At 38.7% G+C, this 23196-nt stretch overlaps 1 protein-coding gene across 2 annotated transcripts in view; it reads right to left on the minus strand.

Annotated features, from left to right (window-relative positions):
- DOCK1 (dedicator of cytokinesis 1) overlaps positions 1-23196 on the minus strand; it is a 702192-nt gene that overhangs the window by 510976 nt on the left and 168020 nt on the right. For both annotated transcript variants that reach the window (XM_061635676.1, XM_061635677.1), the window contains exons 22-23: positions 20099-20224; positions 18233-18341 (exon numbers count right to left, since the gene is read on the minus strand). In XM_061635676.1, coding sequence (XP_061491660.1) covers positions 18233-18341; positions 20099-20224 — 235 coding nt within the window. The remainder of the gene's footprint in view (positions 1-18232; positions 18342-20098; positions 20225-23196) is intronic.

Here is a 23196-nt window from a genome sequence, read left to right on the forward strand (position 1 = left end):
ACCTAGGGATTCACCCTAGCATTTCACTATACTATGGTCTCTCTAAAACCCTTCTTTTCGGCATTGCTTTCCCCTTCAGTTCATTTGCCAGGATCACTTTCTCTGTTACCTCCTCTGTTGGTCTCTGGACTAATATTAAGCAAGCAATTCTTATATGAAAGATTCCCACTGGTCTCTTTTCTCTCCTCTTCTCTTACTGCCTCTTTCCACTTTGCTTAAGCTCTTCTGCTAGTGTCCCATTTTTCATTGTGTGTCTTCTGCCATCCCAGGCCTTGTACTTCAAAAATGTCTCCTCCTCTCTATTTTCCAAGGCCAAACCTTTACTTCCTTCAGCCGAGGCTTTCCTGAACAACCATAGCCTTGTCTGCCTCTTTTTCCATAATTGATCATTTCTTATCCTTAAATATTCATGCCAATCCCCATCTTCCTTGTGTATACTGTAGCATCAATAGTCTCTAAACAGTCAGAAAAAATATTGCACAACGCCTGTGATTAGTACAATATCTAGCACACAAGCGTGACACAAAATAAATGTTAAGCAAAAGATCATATGGTGTGTGTGGTGTTTTGCTACAGTGATCTCATACTGCAATCATGTAACAAAGTGTGGCCTTTTCTTCACAACCATCAGACAAACCATACTGATCTCCTGTGCAAGAGTACCATGTTTCAACATATCTATTACTTCATGATACCAAATATTTGGCATTTATAGTATTACTAGCCAAGTGAAGAAGGATCCCCCCCTCTCTCACACACACACTGACTTTTGCTCTGTTCTGCTCAAGATGAAACTCTACCCTGTTGGATTTACTTTTCAGCTTCCTTTTGTGGCTTCCTGTGTAAGCAAGCTTTCCACATGGCAATTTCCTTCCTTCTCATAGATTGTATGTGGTTTCTTGATCCTTCACCTATACCACTTTGTACTATTCTATATTGCCCACTGTGTGATAGGTATAGGGGTAACTTTACCAATAAAGGACTGTGCACATAACAATTGTCTTCTCTGTCACTTTGCTCTGTATTTCACTAGCATTATCATATTAATGTCTTGCTTAGATTAAGTAAAGTTAAGTTCTCATACGTCCAAGACAGCTCAAGTCTCATTGTGTCTAATATATCCAGGGATGGATACATATGGATATATACCCATGGTAGGAAACAGTGCCTTACCAGAGCCAAAGCAGCCATATCTACTAGCTCTAGAGTAACATAATCATGTCCTAAGTTTTGCTATCCATTAGCCATCAAATTTATAATTGTCTTTGAGACTAAAAATCTAACTGTGAATGGTGATTAATATGAACCACTTTAGGGCAAAGTTCAGGATACATTATTCAGTATAATTATTTCAATTAAATCCATTAGCATATCTTTATATAAAAAAGAGCTATCAATGATACAAAATAAGCTTTCATTGAATAATGTATGAGATAACTATTAATTTACATATTTCTCAAGCTGAAACTGATTTTAGTTAGCAAAGAATGAAGAAATTCATACAATCCATAAATGTAGCTGATCTCTCTCCACAAAGAGAGTAGGAGAAGCATTATGCCTTTTTAGCACAACTAAACATGCCTAGTTCCACCACCTCTATGTCTCCTCTAGATGACTTTTTTACACTATGAAGAAATTGCATCATATAATGACACACATGGCATCCAATTACAAATATATCTAATAGAGATGTATAAGTAATTGCTCAGCCTGCTCTATGACAACCTAGGCCAACCAAAGCTCATTTTAAACTCAATGATGACGAAAGAGACTCACTATTAAACTGCATTTTAGAATTGGGGTGCCCATTGCTCTTAATTACTTCATCTTCTAAGAGCCGCTTCAGCCATTAGTTTAAATCCCACAGATCTATCTTAAGACTTTTAAGAGGTGCCCATATCATTTTTTCTAAATTATCATTACATGCACCCCAGTTTCCAAGTGGTGAGATGTTTCAGTGGTTCTAAGGTGTCCCTTGGGTTTGGGTTCCTTGGAATGAAGGTCATTGAAGACTTGCAGAGTCTCTGTGATATGTTTGTCTGCATGTGTGTGTCTGTGAGAGATACATTCCACCTTAGCATAGGATGAAAGGCATTAACATCTGAATAGATCTTGCTGCTCTGTTAGATTGAGGGAGGAGGGCACCAAAGTCATTGCTCTGGATTCTTACAGAGAGCAAGTCAGGCCCATTTCTCTTTCCCATCTTGAGTTTCAAGACTGTCTGATTATTGTTCACTGTCTCACATACATGCCACTTGATGACATCTCCTCCAATCAGGGAAGGGAGCAATAAACACATGTCCCGGCCCTTCTATTTAACTTCCAGAAAGGGTGTCTATGGCAGCAAATATTCTGCACTCCCAACTCTTTACAATTAACTAAAAGCATGTTCGCTCAACAAAAGGGAATGTGCCAGGCTATCTACTTAACAAAAGAAACTGGTTTGACCTCTTTCTTGCAATCCTCCTCTTCTGCAGACTCAAGAATTAGTTATAACATCACAGGGCTAGAAGGTTCCCCAAGAGAACATCTAGTCCAACCCCAATACTATAACAATATGCCGTTTAGGTCACCAAAGATACAGAATTTAAGCATTTAAGGTTTTTATGAACATCTGAATCTGACAAATGAAAGTATAGCTTGTTTTTACAATGAATGATATACAAGAATGATATATGAGAATCATTACAGCAGGGATGTTTTTGGACTCCAACTCCCATCAACCACAGTCAACAGGTATGTTGGCAGCTGCAGTCCAGCAACATCTGGTCACAGATTCCCCTTCCTGGCATGACAGGTGAGCATGGCCCTAGGTGAGCATGGGGGTCATGCACTCCCTTTTCCCTCTTTGCTCTGGCATGGTCACTAGGCAAGATTGGAGCTTTTGCTTCCATTTTCAGCTATGGCTGAACCTTAAACTGTTCAGCTACATAATCCAAGGTTTGAAGTTGGATCGTTTTAATAAATCATAGTTATGACCAATTGTAGTTTGGTCAGACAAAATGACAAGCAGCAGTTAGTCAGAAACAGACGTGAAAACTTCTAGTCATAGCTTATCATTATGTCTGAACAAGGTCTGTGCATTCAGGGTGGTTTTCCTATCAATATTTACACCTGTGCAATGCATTTCTGATGACTGGCCAGGACAAGGTAGCTCAGTTCAAACAATATCTTATATTTCCACATGATGTAATTGGGTTTTATTTTGGCATAACCAACACCAGTTGAAAGTTTTGAGGTCAAACTGTGGTTGTTTCCAGAGTAAACTGAAAGTAAAGTCTATTTAAAAAATACTCCATTGGTGGTAATAAAAGTAAAGCTTTTTAATTGGGTAAAAACTATCATGTCAAAGTCATACTAGCTGCTTGGGGAAAATCCCACATATTTTATTCGTTTTGTATTTACTTATTTGGATCTGCAGTACATTTTATTGTGGTGGTGGTTTTTTTGGAAGAGGGGGAACTACACAATATAAGATGCTATAAAAAGCCACATATTAATTTTGTAGGAAATTATAAACAAACACATTAAATCCAGCATTTTCAGTTAAGGAATGGAGTAAGTTCTAGGACAAGAGCAACTTCCCAAGCGGATACCCGGATTCTGAGAAACTATGCTTTAGCATCAAGGGGTAAAATGTCAGCAAAAGATTACTTGACTGCTCAATAAACAATCTGAAAATCAGAAGAGTTTTTAATATGGCACTGAGAGGGAGACTTGTAGTTCAGAGAAAACATAAAAAATCCATTGCATATCCCACAAGTCTTTGGGCATACTTAAAGTATGTATTTGGGTCACAGCCATAGTATTCTGCAAGAAAGGCACAATATAAAACAAACTCATCCCTAGCATAAACCATTTAAGTATTTTGTTTATTCTATAATATTAACATCAAATCTTTGTATACATTGATTAAAAGAAACAAAATAGCACTGCTGGACTTTTTTTGGTATTTCCTATTTATCCATTGTTTCAGTGAATCTGAAATAAAGCAAAAATTGGTATTCAGTTTTGCAAAACAGGCTAATGACAGGAATACAGACAGCCTTACACCTAACATCTCAAATCTTATTAAAATCATAATGTAGTTAGAAATAATGAAAAAGAAAAGAAAGTGACTCTAAATTTGTTTAATCAGAAAACCCGCTAATATTATGCAAGGTCAGTAATAATTCTTATGAAAGCTAAGCAGAAAATGCAATCTTTACTCAGTTTGCAAGTTGTAGCTGAAATGAAACCTTTCGTGATTAGTGGCATCAATTCTATCTTGGCTATTCCCAGATGCTGATATATATGAGGACAGGAATATTAATTTCAGCCAACAATCATCAGGTATCAGCGAAACATCAGGAACAATTGCTGACAATTAAGTAGTTTATTAACTTCTTAAATTTACATGTTAAATTTGAATTACTAACATACTTGAGCAGCACAGAGCCAAAGTTCATTGACTGGGTTTAATCAGCCTAAAGATGACACACATTTCCATAATCACCTAGCCAAAAAAAAAAATGAAAACCTGGTCCTCCATCATTTTTAGGTACCATCCTTTAAAAATATGAAATTCCTGTTCTGCTTTATTGGAAATTAAAAGGCTCTGGTTTGCCCTTCTTAGGTGCTACTCCCTAAAGGAATGAGGGATCCCAGGAGTCAGAGTACAAAACTTAGGAATGCAATATGGCTAAGAAGCAACAAATTGACTTAGAACTTTGAGGAGGGAAGTGAAGGTAAGGATGCATGTTTAAACTTAGTATTCAATTACCATCCCCGCTCTAGGTATGCCAAAGAGACACTTTTTTCTTTTTTAGGTGATGGCAACCATAGTTTGATTTTATCTTGATGGAGAGAAACACAGGATAAAGTTTATGAGCCTAAGAGCTCCATAAATGTAAGCAAAGTCCAGGAATAAGTTTAATTATTCCAAAAAGACACTTTTCCAGGAGCATAGCTAGACAGATAGTAAACCAATTTCCTGTTCCTGCTTTTCAACTCAAAGCAACTAACTCCTCAAACATACACACCTACCCCAAAGGTGGCTCTCAGGGAAACATGTTGATTAACCTTCGCTGCTTGATTTTTAGACTAGCTTTTACCTTTACTGCAGCTATGCAGTACTGTGTGTCTTTTTGGCACACATAAAAAGGAGAGAGTGCATGCAATTGTCTAGCAAGACAGAGTTGCCAAAATGATATAGCTTACAAAATCAGTTTCGCAGATTAATCTACTAAAGTTCCTAGCCCACACAAACATTTAATAACTTGCTTCCCCCCACATACCTATGGTAATCATAACATCATTGGCCTAAAAGGAAGAAAAACAACTTTTGTAAACCATCTCTGCCTGGTTGCATAGAAGTAACCAGGCTATTTATAAATCTGTGCTAAAGACTGTAACACATTTTGTCCAATGAAAGTAGTGTGGAAATGTACAAGCCTGATGACCTAAACAGTGACTTCTGACCGCCTAGCCACTACATTGCTAAGGCCTACATGAGCCACCAGAGTTTTTTTATTCTACCAGTTCTTCCTCTTCATTCAGAAATATGGTTCGGGTGTTTTCATATCCCACCAGTTGCCCCCCACTTTTAATCTCAATGATTTAATAACTGCTTCATCTATCATTTTTTATTTCCGCTCTCACCATTTTATTTCAAATATTTTTATTTACCCCTTACCCTTTTACAAATAAGGTAATGGCTATAGGCAGACCAGAGACACTTACTTAGAACAGTAAAACCAATATATTAAAATTGTAAAGGTTATTATTAATATAATGTAATATTTTTTGCAGGTAAGCTATAAAATGGTTTGTTACTAGATACTTGATGTTATACTAATTGTGTTACTGTTGTTTAATAAAGACAACTAGTTACTTGTTCTAGCTCCTTTTTCTATACAATAACCTGAGATAACTCACAGGTTTGTCAAGACAGCTTTACTTAGAAGCTGACCTGAGTGAAGATTTCATCTGCTGTCACTGGCCTCAGCTCTCTAAAGAGCTGCTGCTAGTTTCCTACTCTTTTCTCGCAGACCTTCTTAGCCCGTCTCAAGTGATTTCAGCTTCCAAGTGGGCTTCTCAATTTTCATCTGCCAGCCTCTGCTGCTACTGCTAAAGTTTCTCTCTCCTCCTCTTCCCTCTCTCTCTCTAGGCTTTCTTCAACCTTCTCCTTCTAGATTCCCTCCCTGAAACTCTTCACAGTCCATTAGCGACAGACCGACTGACATCCAAATAGTTCTGAACCTGATCTTACATCCCCTTCATCCAGAAATATTGAACCAATCAATTTGTTTCTGATTTGAGTTCCAAACCTTCACTGGCCTTTAATTATGGACCAATAGATTTGAATGGAAGGTCCACCAAATGTCTGATAAAAAACTGGTCACTCTGGGATGCTACTTTGCCTTTATATAAAAGCCAAAACCTTGCTTACACACTGCCACCTTCTTAAAAACAGGGAGCAATTGTGACAGTTTAACTTTTCTTCTTCTTGCAGTTAACTATTTACATTCTGAACAGTGTTTAAATCAGTAAAATATTCTGACAATAAAATATTATCTCACAACAATATGGTTTCTCCACAGGAAAAATAAAAAAATTATCAGGAAAACTAAACATTATCTTGATCATCATCATCCATGCAACCTCTTATCCTGTTGCTTTTTTCAGCTATGAGAAGAAGAAAAAACCTCTCTAAAAAGAAAAACAAGCTGTATCTTCATTGTCAACTAGCAGACCAGCATTCAGGCATTTGGGATACATTGGTTCCCTGAAGAACATTTTCCTTTTTCAGAATCTACATTGGATTAGACCTTTTGTTAACACTACCTATCATGTGATAACATTGATAATCACCTCTGTTAATACTTAATATTATTTATTTCAATTATTTACATTCCATTTTAATCCAAAATGGCCAACAAAGCAGTAAAACAAAACAAAATAAATCATCTAACCATCAATCATAGACAAAATATAACAGCAGCCAAAATTAATAACATATACAACAATGAGAAGGGAGGAAATAATTTGTTGACTCCAATGGTTTGTATTCAAACCATTGTACACATTACTCTATGCATGCACTGTTTCCGAGGCTCATTCTTCCTACAGCATCATTCCTAATGATCCAGGGACCCTACAGAATTTCATGCACATGCAAATAACTGTGAAACCATGCTCATGCACAGGCCACTTTCGATCAAAGCCATTGTCTTTTTGGTGCTAATAGTTGCTTACATTTAGCCATTAAATGTAGGAAATTTCAGTTAAAGTGAGAATTATTTGTCATGACACAGAGTTATTAATTCAATAAGAATGCAATGGTGAAGGCTATTTAGTCATTTAAATAGTTCTCAAATCCTCTTTCACCTTCTGTTAAGTGAAGACAATATATTCACAATGGAATATTTTCTGTATCTTTCAAGTCATCCCATGTGGCAGGAGGCACAACTACCGTAAAGTTAATTATTATTTAATGGGAGTGACATAGTTCGTAGGCAGAGTTGTTAGAGGAAACAAATTTCTTTTTTATTTAAATGACTACTCTGTAAAAGAATATGAAATGACTATTTTCTAGGCTGATCTAAATTAACAGAACTGTAATTTCAGAAATCGTTGCTGGCTCCCAGATCACCACAACTGGGACCCAAGGTAAGGGAGGAGACACTGCAACATGGAGGGGGAAAAAAGAGTACACACAATGGTTATTTTCTCCCCTTAAAAAATGAAAATCTCAGAAGAACTAGGCAGTTTACAGGGATTTCAGATACACTAACCATTCTCCTATCTTGAGTTCTGCAACGTCTACATTAACATATTATTAATTTGTTCATATTTACTCATGCCACAAACTTCCATCTAAACTTTTTTCAAGATGAGTTCAGACAGATATACCAAGTCAATAAAACAAATACACAAGGTCCTACATTGTTAGATACACAGAGACACAGGAAATTGCCTTATACTCAGTCACACAATTGGTCCATCTACCTCAGTATTGTCTACCCTAGCTATTGGAACTGGCTTTCCATGATTTCAGATAGGGGGTATTCCCAGCCAAATCCATAGATACCAGGAATTAAAACCTGGAAATTCAGCATACAAAGGAGATGCTTTACCACTGTACTAAGGGATCTCTCTACTTCAAACTGGCCTGAAGATTGGTGCAGCAGCAGACTTTAAACCAAGTACCTCATGTCTAGAGAATACACTTAAAAGCAATCAGGGTTCAGTCACAAGATTCAATGCAAAAAAAAGTTGCACGCTGCTATCATCATGTGCATTAATGGAAATTCTATCCTGTACAGAGGTATTCATGTCTTGCAACAATCCACTTTCCACTCTGCCCCAATGTGTAAACTGGTTTCACAATTATTTTACCTGCATCGCTTTTCAAGAAATGAAGCTACAACACATCCCGCAATGTTAAATTGAAAATACCCCACATGCCATTCTGATTCTTCCCATAAACTCATTTCAAATCAAAACCTTACAGAACTCATAGTCCTGAACTCAGAAATGCATGCTTAACAACCATTGAAATTTTCATGGCGATACATAAAACAGTCAGAGAGAATAGATAGTTCAAAGTCTAACAAGAGAGGAAAAAAAACCCAGAGCCCTTTTGGACTTTTTTCTCTCAGAGTTCTCATAATTTGTTGAATTTTGTTAAAAATCAGCCATGTTCACAGAGTACCTGTAATCCTATTACTTAACCTTGCCCCATACTGTGACCTTCATCTTCTGCAGTTTAAAAGTTATAAAAATGCCTGACTGATTTTTAATTAATTTAAGAAATTTTTCATTGAGCTGAATGATAGTATTGGGCATGCTCAGTAAAAACCAACTCTCAGTGTTCTAAAAGCCAGACTCGCAGCTGCTCGGCTTGCCTAATCGGGGGCCACACACACACCCGACTTTGATTTCATGTAAGCTAGTCATGGCTTCCCTCAGAGAATCCTGGGAAGTGTAGTTTGTGAAGGGTGCTGAGAGAAGATTCCTATTCCCCTGACAGAGCTGATAAAAATCAGCCATGTTCACAGAGTACCTGTAATCCTAATACTGACCTTGCCCCATTCTCTGACCTTCATCTTCTGCAGTTTAAAAGTTTAAAAAATGCCTGGCTGATTTTTAATTAATTAAAAAAATTATACATGGAACTCAATGATAACATCCGGCATGCTCAATAAGAACCAACTGTCAGATTTCTAAAAGCCAGACTCACAGCTGCTGGGCTTGCCTAATCAGGGGACCACACCCACACCAGACTTTGATTTCATGTGAGACAGTCCTGGCTTCCCTCAGAGAATCCTGGGAAGTGTAGTTTGTGAAGGGTGCTGAGAGGAGACTCCTCTTCCACTGACAAAGCTCCAGTGGCCAGACTGGTTTAACAGTCAGCACTCTGATTGAAGGTCTGTGAGGGGAACAGGGCGTCTCCAAGCAACTCTCAGCACCCTTCACTAACTACACTTCCCACGATTCTTTGAGAGAAGCCATGACTGTCCAAAGTGAAATAAAGGCCTGGTGTGGATGTGGCCAGGGACAGATATGCTTTAAATTTGGGTGGGAGGCTACATGTGCCTCCTGTAGAATAAAAAGGTGGGGGAAACACTGAAAAGCAATGATACTGTTAACAATGATTTCCTTTTGGAAAGGAAAGGGGCTTCCCCTCTGCCCAATGCCCACCCACCCAATCTCCTCCCTTCTCCCTCCCCCTCCCCTCCCTGTCCCTCCCCCAAGTCAGTGTTGGACTACGACGTGGAAGACCAGGGTTCGAATCCCCACACAGCCATGAAGCTCACTAGGTGACCTTGGGCCAATCACTGCCTCTCAGCCTCACAGGAAGGCAGTGGTAAAACTACCTCTGAAAACCCTATTCATAGGGTCACCATAAGTTGGAATCGACTTGAAGGCAGTCCATTTCCATTTTCAACCATGACTGCACAGAAATAAATCCCACTGAACTCAAAAAGTATGCAAATGAAAAAACCCACCCTCCCTTCTCCTCCCTCCTATCCCCTCCCTCTTGCCCCTTTCCTCCCCTTTCCTTTCCTCCTCCCTCCCATCACCATCTCTTTCCAATCCCCTCCTTCCCCTTCCCCTTCCCCCTCCCCCTCCCCACCCTTCCTCCTCCCCATGGTCAGTTTACCTATCTTAAGCATGATTATTTATTTATTTATTTATTTATTATATTTCTATACCGCCCAATAGCCGTAGCTCTCTGGGCGGTGCACAACATAAAAATATCCAATATACAAGTAAAAAACATATATCAACAACTTAAAAACAATATACCAAAAGTAGTAGAACATAATTAAACATATAAACAACTACAACACAAGCCTAAAAGTATTAAAAACGTATTAAGTCAGTTAAAAGTATTAAGATGTTAAGGTGTTAAGTAATTAAGATTACTAAAATATTAAGAGCGTCAGTGCAAATGTAGGTGTTACAATAGATGTTAAAAATGTTGTTAAAAAGCCTGGGAGAACAAAAAGGGTTTTACCTGGCGCCAGAAGGACAGCAATGTTGGCGCCAGGCGTATCTCATAAGGGAGAGAGTTCCATAGTTTGGGGGCCACCACAGAGAAAGCCTGTTTTCTTGTTGTCACCTTCCGGGCTTCTCTCTGGGTGGGCCCCCAAAGGAGGCCCTTCGATGTTGAACGTAGAGTACAGGTAGGTTCATATCGGGAGAGGCGTTCCACCAGGTATTGTGGTCCCAAGCTGTGTAAGGCTTTATAAGTCAAAACCAGCACTTTGAATCAAGCCCGGAAGCATATAGGCAGTAAATCCCATTGAATTCTATAAGCATGCAAATGATCAAACCTGCCCTCCCCCTTCCTTTGCTCCCCTCCAATCTACTCCTTCCCCTTCTCCTACCCCTGCTTCTCCCCCATGGTCAGTTTTACCTATCCTAAGCATGATTGCATAGGAGTAAATCCCACTGAACTCAATAAGCATGCAAATGATCAGACCTTCCTTTCCCCTCATTCCCCTCTCCTTAACTCTTCCTTCCTCCTCCCCTCCCCTCTTCCTCCTTCCTCCTCCCCTGCCCATTACAGCCCTCCCTCTCTCCCCCCCCGGTCAGTTTTACCTATCCTAAACATGATTGCACAGGAGTAAATCCCACTGAACTCAATAAACATGCAAATGATGAAACCTGTCCTTCTCCTCCCCTCCTTCTCCTGCCTGCTCGCATGCCCCTTCTCTCCTCTGCCCTTCTTCCCCTCCCTCCTCCTCCTCCTCCTCTCCCCATCCCCCGTGGGCAGTTTCACCTATCCTAAGCATGACTGTACAGGAGTAAATTCCACAGAACTCAAAAAGTATGCAAATGATCAATCCATTCTCAGCAAACTTGCACAAGATCCTATTTCTTCCCTCGCAGATTAAAAAGCAGAAATATTCACCTTACCAAATTCTTCCAAACCACACAGGAAGTGGATTGGACTGTGAAAGACCAACCCAAACTGTGTTTGCATTTTGACAAATTTGTAGGGCAGTCCAGTATCTCAGAGAGGAGGACAGGTCTCCTGCTCCCCTGGTGCATTCACTATAGCTGCCCAATTTCCCTGCTTTGTAAAGCTTGATAGAAATTTCTGTGGGCTATAGGTATGTTCTTAAACCACAAGGTTTTTTCCTATTAGTGAATTATCATGTGCATTTATTATCTTGTAACTGGATATCACCCAGATCAGCACACAAGTTGTAAACATGATAGTGGCTGTATGCTCAATGAACAACAATTCCACTTTTTACAAACAGAGTGGATCCTGTTTGTCAGGAAAGAAAAAAAAGAGACCAATTCCGAGAATCAGCAACAGATACAATGAACTTTATGTTATTTAATACCCATTTTTTTTCCATTCTGGAGACACTTTACTACTATTTTAACGATGACACCACTCAAGATACTAGTATAATTATTACTACCAATATGTAGATAAATATGCCACTACGATTGCTGCAACTGACACCACAGACAGTACTCCTCCTCACACAACTACTACAACAATGATGCAACACTGAAGGGATTACTAGGACTACTATTGGCATTACTACAACTATACGGTGTTAATTATTAAGGTGTTAATTCTGACACATGGAGAAGGATGAAGATACTACGACTACATCATCTGCCTCAGGGACAGACGTTGAGTGATTATTTTGTATGCATTGGTTTTGATGTTGTTGGAATTTGTTTAGTTGTTTTATAGGTCATTGAGTCTGTGTGTGTAACATTATAATTATTGTTGTTATGTGCCTTCAAGTCGATATTGACTTATGGTGACCCTATGAATCAGTGACCTCGAATAGCATGTCATGAACCACCCTATTCTTAAGTTCAGGTCTGTGGCTTCCTTTATGGACTCAATCCATCTCTTGTTTGGCCTTCCTCTTTTTCTACTTCCTTCTCTTTTGCCCAGCATGATTGTATTTTCTAGTGAATCATGTCTTCTCATGATGTCTCCAAAGTATGATAACCTCAGTTTCATCATTTTAGCTTCTAGTGACAGTTCTGTATTAATTTATTCTAACATCCAATTATTTGTCTTTTTCACAGTCCATGGTATGCGCAAAGCTCTCCTCCAACACATTTCAAATGAGTTGATTCTTTTATCTGATTTTTTCACTGTCCAACTTTCACATCCATACATAGAGATCAGGAATACCATGGTCTGAATGATCCTGCCTTTAGTGTTCAGTGATACATCTTTGCATTTGAGGACCGTTTCTAGTTCTCTCACAGCTGCCCTCCCCAGTCCTAGCCTTCTTCTGATTTCTTGACTATTGTCTCCATTTTGGTTAATGGCTGAGGTAGTGATAATCCTTGACAAGTTCAATGTCCTTGTTGTCAACTTTAAAGTTACATAAATCTTCTGTTGTCATTACTTTAGTTTCCTTGATGTTCAGCCTTAGTCCTGCTTCTGTGCTTTACTCTTTAATTTTCATCAGCATTTGTTTCAAATCATTACTGGTTTCTGCTGAGAGTATGGTATCATCTGCATATCTTAAATTATTGATATTTCTCCCTCCAATTTTCACACCTCCTTCATTTTGGTCCAATCCTGCTTTCCGTATGATATGTTCTGCATATAAACAAATAGGGTGATAAAATACACCCATGTCTCACACTCTTCCCTATTGGAAACCAATCGGTTTTTCCATATTCTGTCCTTACAGTAGCCTCTTGTGCAGAGCATAGGTGTGCATCAGAACAATCAGATGCTGTGGCACCCCCATTTCTTTTAAAGTATTCCATAGTTTTTCATGATCTACACAGTCAAAGGCTTTGCTGTAATCTATAAGGCACAGGGGGATTTCCTTCTGAAATTCCTTGGTCCGTTCCATTATCCAACATATGTTTGAGATATGATCTCTGGTGCCTCTTCCCTTTCTAAATCCATCTTGGATGTCTGGCATTTCTCGCTCCATATTTGGTAAGAGCCTTTGTTGTAGAATCTTGAGCATTACTTTACTTGCATGGGATATTAAGCCAATAGTTTGATAATTACTGCATTCGCTGGGATCCCCTTTCTTTGGAATTGGGTTGTATATTGAAAAGCTTCGTCTATGGGCCATTTTTTAGTTTTCCATATTTGTTGACAAATTTTTGTTAAAATATGGACAGATTCAGTCTCAGTTGCTGTAGCAACTCTATTGGTATGCCATATATTCCTGGTGATTTGTTTCTTCCAAGAATTTTAAGAACAGTTTTCACCTCACATTCTAAAATTTCTGGTCCCTCATTATGCAGTTTCTCCGTGAATGAATCTGTCATCCTGGCATCTCTTTTATAGAGTTCTTCAGTGTATTGCTTCCATATTCGTTTTATTTCATCTCAGTCAGTCAGTGGGTTCCCGTGTTGATTATTCAACATCCCTACTCTTGGTATAAATTTCCCTTTCATTTCTCTAATGTTTTGGAATACAGCTCTTGCCCTACCATGTTTGGTGTCCTCTTCTATTTCTATACAATAACAATTGTAATAATTCTCTTTGTGCCTACGTACTAGTTGCTGTATTATAACATTTAGGGTTTTAACTGTTTCTATTTCCTTTTACTTTTGCTTTCCTTCTCTCTTTAACCATTTTAAGAGTTCTTCAGTCATCCATTGAGGTCTTTCTTTCTTTTTAACTAGAGGTATTGTCTTTTTGCATTCTTCCCTGATCATGTCTCTGACTTCAATCCATAGTTGTTCTGGTTCTCTGTCAACTAAGTTTAAAGCCTCAAATCTGTTCCTTATATTATTCTGGGATGTTATTTAAATTGTATTTTGGCATTGTTTTAAATTTTTTAAAGTGTGTTTTGAATTGTTTTTAAAAAATGTGTTTTAAATTTGTATATATTTTTTTAATGTTTTAATCACTGTAAACCGCCCAGAGAGCTTCAGCAATGGGGTGGTATACAAATACAATCAATCAATCAATCATGATTGCTTTTTTGTTCCTCTTTAGCTTTACTCTGATTTTTGATACGACCAGTTCAAGATCTATACCGCAGTCTGCTCCTGGTCTTGTTTTCGCAGAAAGTATGGAACTTCTCCATCTTCTGCTACCAATTATATAATCAATTTGATTCCTATATCGACCATTTTGTGATGATGCACATGTACCGTTATCTTTTCGGTTGCTCAAAAAATGTGTTTGCAAGAAACAAATTATTGGCTTCACAGAATTCAATAAGTCTCTCTCCTGCTTCATTTCTATCTCCTAAGCCCCATTTCCCCATAATTCCTAGTTCTTTCTCTGTTCCCTACTTTTGCATTCCAGTCCCCCATGCTTATCAAAACATCTTGCTTTCTTCCTGTACTTCTGCATAAAATCTCTCCAATTCCTCTTCTTGTGTGCTTGCCGTTGCAGCATAGACATAGATGATGGTTAGGTTAATAGGTTTCCCGCTAAATCTCAGTGATATAACTTGTTCAGACCTTGCATTATAGCTCTTAATTGCTTCTGCTACTTCACTTCTCACTATTAAAGCAACTCCGTTTCTTCTTAATTTCTCATTTCCTGCATAAAATATTTTGTAGTTGCCTGATGGAAAATGTCCCATTCCCATCCATTTTAATTCACTCACTCCAAGTATTGCAATGTTGATACCTTCCATTTCTTGCTTGACCATTTCTAACTTTCCCCGGTTCATGCTTCACACATTCCATGTTCCTATTGTGTGCATTATACAACTCTGGACTCTCCTTTCACATCTGTGCACATCAGCCTCTGGGCTTTCTTTTGGGTTTGATCCAGCTGCGTCATTAGTCACAGCGCTACTTGTCCTTGTCCTCTGTTCTTCCCCAGTAGCTCATTGAGTGCCTTCTGACCTGGGGGTCTCATCTTCCAGCACTATCTCATGTTGAATTTTGATACTCTGTTCATAGGGTTTCAATGTTATAATACAATGCCATTTTTATTTAATGGAAAGCTTTAAATGATTAATAAAACCTCCTCTTGTGCCTTTGAGCATGTTATCAAATTCTTCCAAGCTACACCAGAAGTAGATTGGACTGTGAAAGTCCAACTCAAATTGTATTTGAATTTTTACAAACCTGTAAGGTTTTACAAATCTGTGTTTGCATTTTTACAAATCTCAGAGAGGAGGTCAGGTTTCCTGCTCCCCTGGTGCATTCACTATAGGTGCCCAATATTCCTGCTTTTTAATCCAGGAGGCAAGAAATTATTATTATAAATTAATTTATATGCCACCTTTCGGCCAAAGGCTCTCAAGCCAGCATACAAACAAAAATAAACACAAGTATAAAAATACATCAATGAAAACAATACAATTCACAAAAATCAAACTAAATAAAGAAAAAAAATGTCCAAGAAAGAAACTCAGAAGCCAGTTCAATGGGATCCTGTGGGATTCAGTGCAAGTTTGCTGAGAATGGATTGATCATTTGCACGCTTATTGAATTCAGTGGGATTTACTTCACTGCAATCATGCTTATAATAGGTGAAACTGACCATGGGGGATGAGGAGAGGAGGAGGAGGAAGGGCAGGGATGGGGCGGAGGAGGAGAGGAGGATGGGCAGAGGAGAGGAAGAGGGCAGGCTTGATCATTTGCATGCTGATTGAACTTCAGTGGGATTTATTCCCGTGCAATCATGCTTAGGATAGGTGAAACTGACCATGAGGGGAGGAGAAGAGGGAGGGAAGGAGGGCTGAAGTGAGCAAGGGAGGAGAAAGAAGAGAGGAGAGGAGGAGGAGAAGGAAGGGAGAGGAGGGGAGAGGAGGGGGGAAGGCAGGTCTGATCATTTGCATGCTTATTGAGTTCAATGGGATTTACACCTGTGCAGACATGGTTAGAACACGTAAAACTGACCATGGAGGAGGAGGAGGAAGAGGGGGCAAGAGAGGGGAAGGAAGAAGAGAGGGGAAGGAGGGGTGGGGATTGGAAGGGAAGCAGGAGAGGGAGGGAAGGGGCAAAAGGGAGGGGATAGGAGGGAGGAGGGCATGTTTGATTATTTGCATGCTTTTTGAGTTCAGTGGGATTTACTCCAGTTCAATCATGCTTAGGATAGGTGAAACTGACCAGGGGAGGGGCAGAGAGGGGGAAGGAGGGGGAAGGGAGGAGTAGGAAGGAAGGGAAAGGGAGGAGTAGGAAGGAAGGGGAAGGGAGGAGTAGGAAGGAAGGGGAAGGGAGGAGTAGGAAGGAAGGGGAAGGGAGGAGTAGGAAGGAAGCGGAAGGGAGGAGTAGGAAGGAAGCGGAAGGGAGGAGTAGGAAGGAAGCGGAAGGGAGGAGTAGGAAGGGGAAGGGAGGAGATTGGGTGGGTGGGCAGGCACAGGGCAGAGGGAAAGACTCCTTTCAAAAAGGAAAACACTGCGAACAGTATCATTGTTTTTCAGGGTTTCCCCCACCTTTTTTTTCCCTACAGCAGGCACATGTAGTCTCCCACCCAAATTTAAACCAAAGCTGTCACTGGTCACATCCACACCAGACCTTTATTTTATGTTAGACCCTCATGGTTTTCCCCAAAGAATCCTGGGAAGTGTAGTTTGTGAAGGGTGCTGAGAGTTGCTAGGAGATGCCCTGTTCCCCTCACAGAGCTACAATCTGCAGAAGGGGGCTGACTGTTAAACCAAACTGGGCACTGGAGCTCTGTGAGGGGAATAGAAGTCTCCTAACAACTCTCAGCACCTTCAAAAATTACACTTCCCAGGATTCTTTGGGGGGAAGCCATGACTGTCTAAAGTGGAATAAATGTCTGGTGTGGGTGTGGCCACTTGATTAGCCAAGCCAAATAGCTCTGAGTCTGGCTTTTAGAACACTGCCGGTTCTTTACTGAGTGTGCCCGACACTATAATAGACTTCAATGTTAGATTTCTTAAATTAATTAAAAATCAGCCAGGCATTTTTTAAACTTTTAAACTGCAGAGGATAAAGGTCAGAGTATGTGGCAAGGTCTGTAATAGGATTACAGGTACTCTGTGAACATGGGTGATTTTTAATTAATTTCAACAGATTATGAAACCACTAACAGCAAAAGGTCCAACAGGGGTACGGATTTTTTCCCCTCTCTTTTTACACTTTGAATTCTTGATTCTCTGTTTTGTGTATCACCATGAAAACTTAGAGGGTTGTTAAGCAAGCATTTCTGAGTTCAGGACTGTACATTTGTAAGGTTTTGTTTTGAAATGAGTTTATGGGAAGCAGCAGAATGGCATGGGAGGTATTTTCAATTTAACATTGCGGAATGCGAAAAATCCATGCTGGCTATAGTATACAGCCATTCTTGTGGCTGTATAACTCATTGGCCATGTTTGCACATCACATTAAATTATGGTTTATTCCAGCTTGGGCACATTGTGATAAGTCTGGAACTTCAAACTATGGTTGAGAAAGGTGACTTGTTTAAATTAACCATGATTAGTGGTAAAACACAATTTTGGATTCAGATGCAACAAGCAGCTAACTAAAAAGAAACTGTTAGCCAAATATCACATTGTGATAAATATGTAGCACATGGCTAATCCTTTCCCAACCCTAGCTGCGATCCTGACAACGTCCACTTATGTGGTTAAGAAGCTTAGGAAGAAGAAACTCCCATTCACATGATATGAAAACATGGTCAATATCTTAAGCCCCTGAAAAAGATCTTAATGCTAATTATTATTTGTCTATTAAAATCAACATAATGAACCTCAAATCTTAAATTGTACTTAGTACCCAATACAAAAGCATGTCATTGCTGATTGTGACACAGATATTAAACAACTTTCCCTTCAAATCATACCTTTACTATAACTGTTTGCTCAGAGGCACTGCTCATCATTTCATTGATAGACTTGAACAGCTGAAGCAAAGATTCCCTAAAGTCAGCTTCTCCTTTGTTTTCATAAAGTCTGAAAAACAAAGAATACAAACACCTTTAAAAACATAAAAGGAGAGTTTCTTGTAAGGGTTTGCTCTCAAAAATACACTTTTAATCATTTTATGTTATTATTAGTAACATATTTAAAAAATGCATTTGACTTCTGCAAGTATTTAGAGTACAAACAGCACAAAAAATGATAGGATGCTCTTCACATGACCAGATCTGTGCCTCAATTATTCTAACACAGATGCAAGTTTGTGCTGCTAGGGCTCAAAGTACCTTTCACTTGTTGCTTACCAAGAAGAAATCTAACCTGGTTCAAGTCTCAGGCTCTCCCACACCCATACTACAGAAATTTGCTGTAGTAAATAAACCAGGTGAGGGTTTACTCTGAAAGGTGAGGTAAAAATACATGAAACAAAATAATGGTTTACATTTCGTGCTATTTTTTTTAATGCTACAAATCTATTAGATAATATGTAGTCTGTTCAACATTTGCATTACTGGAATGATCACACTGCTTGGATTGTGACAAAAAGGTATGCCATTTCCTGCTTCAGTATAAGTTGCCTTTTGAACAAAATCAGCATCAAAACCACCCTGTTCTATAACAGTGCCACTCACTCATAAAAACAGAAAGCCACAATGCAGAACCCAATGGCAAATCCTCAAAAGATTTCAGTTTTGCCTGCCTTACAACGAGAGTAGCATTATTTCCCATGACTTGCACAAACAACTAGCATAGTTATCAGATCAGTATAATATAGAGCAGAAATATGCCACCTTAGTTTTTAGGCAAATAGTTTAACATCAATCTAGTCCATTGAACTGAATACAGTATTTAGGCAGGCCTATGTTCAAGTACCTACACTGTAGTAAAGTAGGGCCCCACTTATACGGCGGGTTTCATTCCAGACCCCCGCCAAAAAGCGGAACTCCATCAATAAAATGGTGCCCAACGCCCGAAAAACACCATAAAAGCGGAACAAGCACCATATGTGGGGCCTTACTCTAATTTTAGCAGCCGTATTAGCGAAACGCCAAAAAGCGGACTGCTGAAAAGCAGGGCCCTATTGTATGCTGAATGGCCTTGAAGAAGTCATAGTATTTTTAGTATCGACTATAAAGCACTGTTCACCTTGTTCATGTTATAGAAGTGATTATTACTCTCAACTCAATATCTAGACACTGACTTTGAATATCTATAAATATGTATACCAGGCAGGCTACCATGGTGCCTCCAGATGTTGCTGGACTAACACACCCAAAATCCCTGACCATTGTCCATTCTGACCAGGGCTAATGGAAATTGTAATCCAATAAATTCTGGCGGGTATACAAACAGTACAGTGCTACATACAAGATATAAAAATTGACCTTGTCCTAACCTAACTGTGACTAAGAATTTCTCTTATAAATGAGACATGATCTGAACTCTATGTCAATTAGAACATTTCCTAGGCATCAGTAACACCAAATAGGATGATAATGAAATGTTACTGTATCATTAAAATTTGGAGACTTTGTCTACTTATTCATACAGATTGCATATTACCTTGCCAGAATTAACTGTACCATACACTGAATTAATTATGAGACAGCAGAGAGGGAAATCTGAACACAGAGTAGTGGTAAACAGCTTGGTATTCATTTAATCAGAGACAGGGCAACATTTTCAGTATACCCAGAACAGTAACATTGATTTACCTTATCTAATATTTAGTTATTAATATAAGAATGAATTAATTTGAAAAATATATTATGAAGAAAAAGTATGATGCATACTGGTTGAACAAAATTCTTGACCGCACAATGAATTTGAAGATGTATTCCAAGGATTTCATAGCTTTGAATAGTTGATCAGTGACACCAGCATTATCCACATAGGTTCTTAAAACCTTTGTCAGTTTTCTACAGAAGAAGATAAAAAGAAGTATGTTCTGAAAAATGAATATAAAATATTGACATGCAACAGTCACAATCAAGCATACCATGGCTGTGGTTCAAAGAATTAGAAAACTAGCTCTGCAAAGGAGGATCTTCTAAAATCGTAAGAACTCATAAGCATCCATGCCTCAGATTCATGTTTCTGTACTATCACAGTACTGAAAACACCAGTCCGTAACACAGCACTGATCTATAATTGTTATAGTCCAGTCAAACCAGAAAAGCATGATCTAATTGTATTATTTGCCATTGTATTCTTTATGTAGCCTTGTGTCTTCATAATCTGCGTTATGTATGAGTGGTTGGTTGATATGCTTGAAGTATGAATGATGGTAGTGGCTGCATGGACTAGATGGTGAACAGTTGTATTGTGCTATGTTGGTTGTTATTTATATTATACTACTTGTAATGCCTAGAGAGGTAGTGGGCTCTCCAGCACTGGAGGCATTCAAGAGGCAGCTGGACAGCCATCTGTTGGGAATGCTTTGATTTGGATTCCTGCATTGAGCAGGAGGTTGGACTTGATCGCCTTATAGGCCCCTTCCAACTCTACTATTCTACGATTCTATGATAATACTCTGACTTTTATATTGTGTTTATGTACATATATAATGTTCATGTATTTTGCTTTGTAAATTAATTTGATGTGGTTTTACTGTACCTTGTGTATTCTATTGTAAACCGCTTTGAGATCTTTTAGATAGTGAGCGGTCTATAATGGAAATATCATCATTATCATCTAATGGTGGTTGGATTTGCAAAAATTATGCAATTTCAAGAGGATCTGATTTACTGAATCTGACCTCTCTCACACATCACTGAGGCACCCCATTTTCTCCCGCAACCCCTCCTTCTCTCTTCATTTTCATCTTCTCTGTCTCTGAGACATCTCCCCTTTTTTTTCCTACCCTCCCTGCTTTCCTTCCTCCTTTTTCAAATACTCCAAGCCTTGAAAAACACAGAGAGCTGAAAGAGGAAATGGCACTTCCAACATCCTCCATCTCTGTATCTCTATATAAGAAAGAAAAAAGGTAACTACTCTCACCACCAAATGAAAGGGCAGTGAGGGTGGGAAGGCACAGAGGCTTTGTGGGCACCAGTTGAAATCCTCAAAGGCACAACTGAACCCACGAGCACTGTGCCTATGACCCCTTAGCATGACATGTGAATGCAGCCATACAAGATTGCCTGGCATGAGTTCTTTATTGGGGCCTGCAACTGAGAGAGCCCTTTTCACTGCTTTTCCTTTACAGTTCTTTGGTAAGTTAATATGTGTAAAATGTTGCTGGTCTCTAAATAAATTAATTTACAATCACATTAGCAATGATTCAGATTAATTTGGAACACTGTTCTGCTAGCAGATTCCATGGTATGTAGAATTAATAAGACACATTAATATTGACAAAATGTTCAAAATATAAACTTTGCAATGATTCCTAACAGATTTAAACATTTTGTCATAAAATTAAAAAAATTAAAAGCAGCTCTGTTTGTTATGGGGCAAATATATCAGTGTTTGCAGCAGCAGCAGCATGGAGAACGTTTCTATGCATACAGGATGGAATATTTCTATGCATACAGGATAAATGCATAGGTGCCTAAAAGTACAAAAAAAATTGTCTGCAATGTTGTTTCTTACCTTTCATCATCTTAACATATTTTGGAATATAACATGGATCCCACATAATAAAAACTCTAGATTGCGATTACTGTATTTCCATACACAGTTTTAGTTCCGGAGCCATGGTACAGTAAGGCCACATTCACACCATACATTTATTCCACTATTATTCCATTTTAAACAGTCATGGCTTTCCCACACAAATCCTTGGAAGTGCAGTTTATGAAAGGTGCTGGGAGTTTTTAGGAGACCCTTATTCATCTCACAGAGCTACATTTCCCAGAGTTCTCTGGGAAAAGTGACGGACAGTTTAAACCACTCTGAAACTGTGAGTGGAACAGAAGCCTGCTAACAACTCTCAGCACCTTCATGAACTACATTTCCCAGGATTCTTTGGAGAAAGCCATGCTTTCTTGAAGTAGAATAATAGTGGAATAAATGTATGGTGTGAATGTGGCCTAATTTGTTTTGGTTTCATTTATTGACAAGCAAAGGAGTTCCAAATGTACATACAAGTTCCTGGGAGGCCCTCATTGGACTCAATGAAGATAGCACATCCGCATGAATATTCCTGAGAGTGTAAAACTACCCCCTCATTGAAATGAATACAACTTTTTTAACATTCAAGGGCATACATCAAAGCACGTATGGAGCTATAGATGAGGATATTAGAATACAATTCTGTTACTAAGTGGTTTGTGTATGTGTGTGCATTAAACTGACAACTGATAACCCATTCCTGTCACAAAAAACTCATGACAGTTAACACACTTATAATTAATTATTTATGTTAATTCAAAAATACAGCTCAGGTTTTAATGAATACCCAGGAAAAGGAAACTGGGAGAAGTGTTTAAAGATGTCAGTTGGCTGCCCCTAGGCTTTGGAATTCCCTTCCTAGGGAGATAAGAATGACCCCCTCCTTGCAGTCCTTCCGCCAACAAGCAAAGACCTTCTTATTCCAACAAGCCTTTGGAATTGAAGGCTAAGGGTAGGGCGTGAAGGGTGCTGCATTGCTAATGTCTATTATATTATTTTTAAACTAGTTTGAACTCTTTTAGCTATATGTGTGCATGGTTTTAATATTGGAAATAGTTTAATCTTATTTTAATGTAGACTTTGTATGCTTTTAATTATATGTATTTTTTTATCTGGAAGCCGCCATGAGTTCCAGTTTTGGAAAAATGGCAGGGTATAAAGACAACAACAACAACAACAACAACAACAACAATAATAATAATAATAATAATTGTTAACACTGGCACAATTATAATTTCATCTTACTTCCATTTATAAAGGTGACCTGCATTTTAAC

Source organism: Rhineura floridana, chromosome 7, assembly GCF_030035675.1.
Source record: "Rhineura floridana isolate rRhiFlo1 chromosome 7, rRhiFlo1.hap2, whole genome shotgun sequence".
Classification (NCBI taxonomy): Eukaryota; Metazoa; Chordata; class Lepidosauria; order Squamata; family Rhineuridae; genus Rhineura; species Rhineura floridana.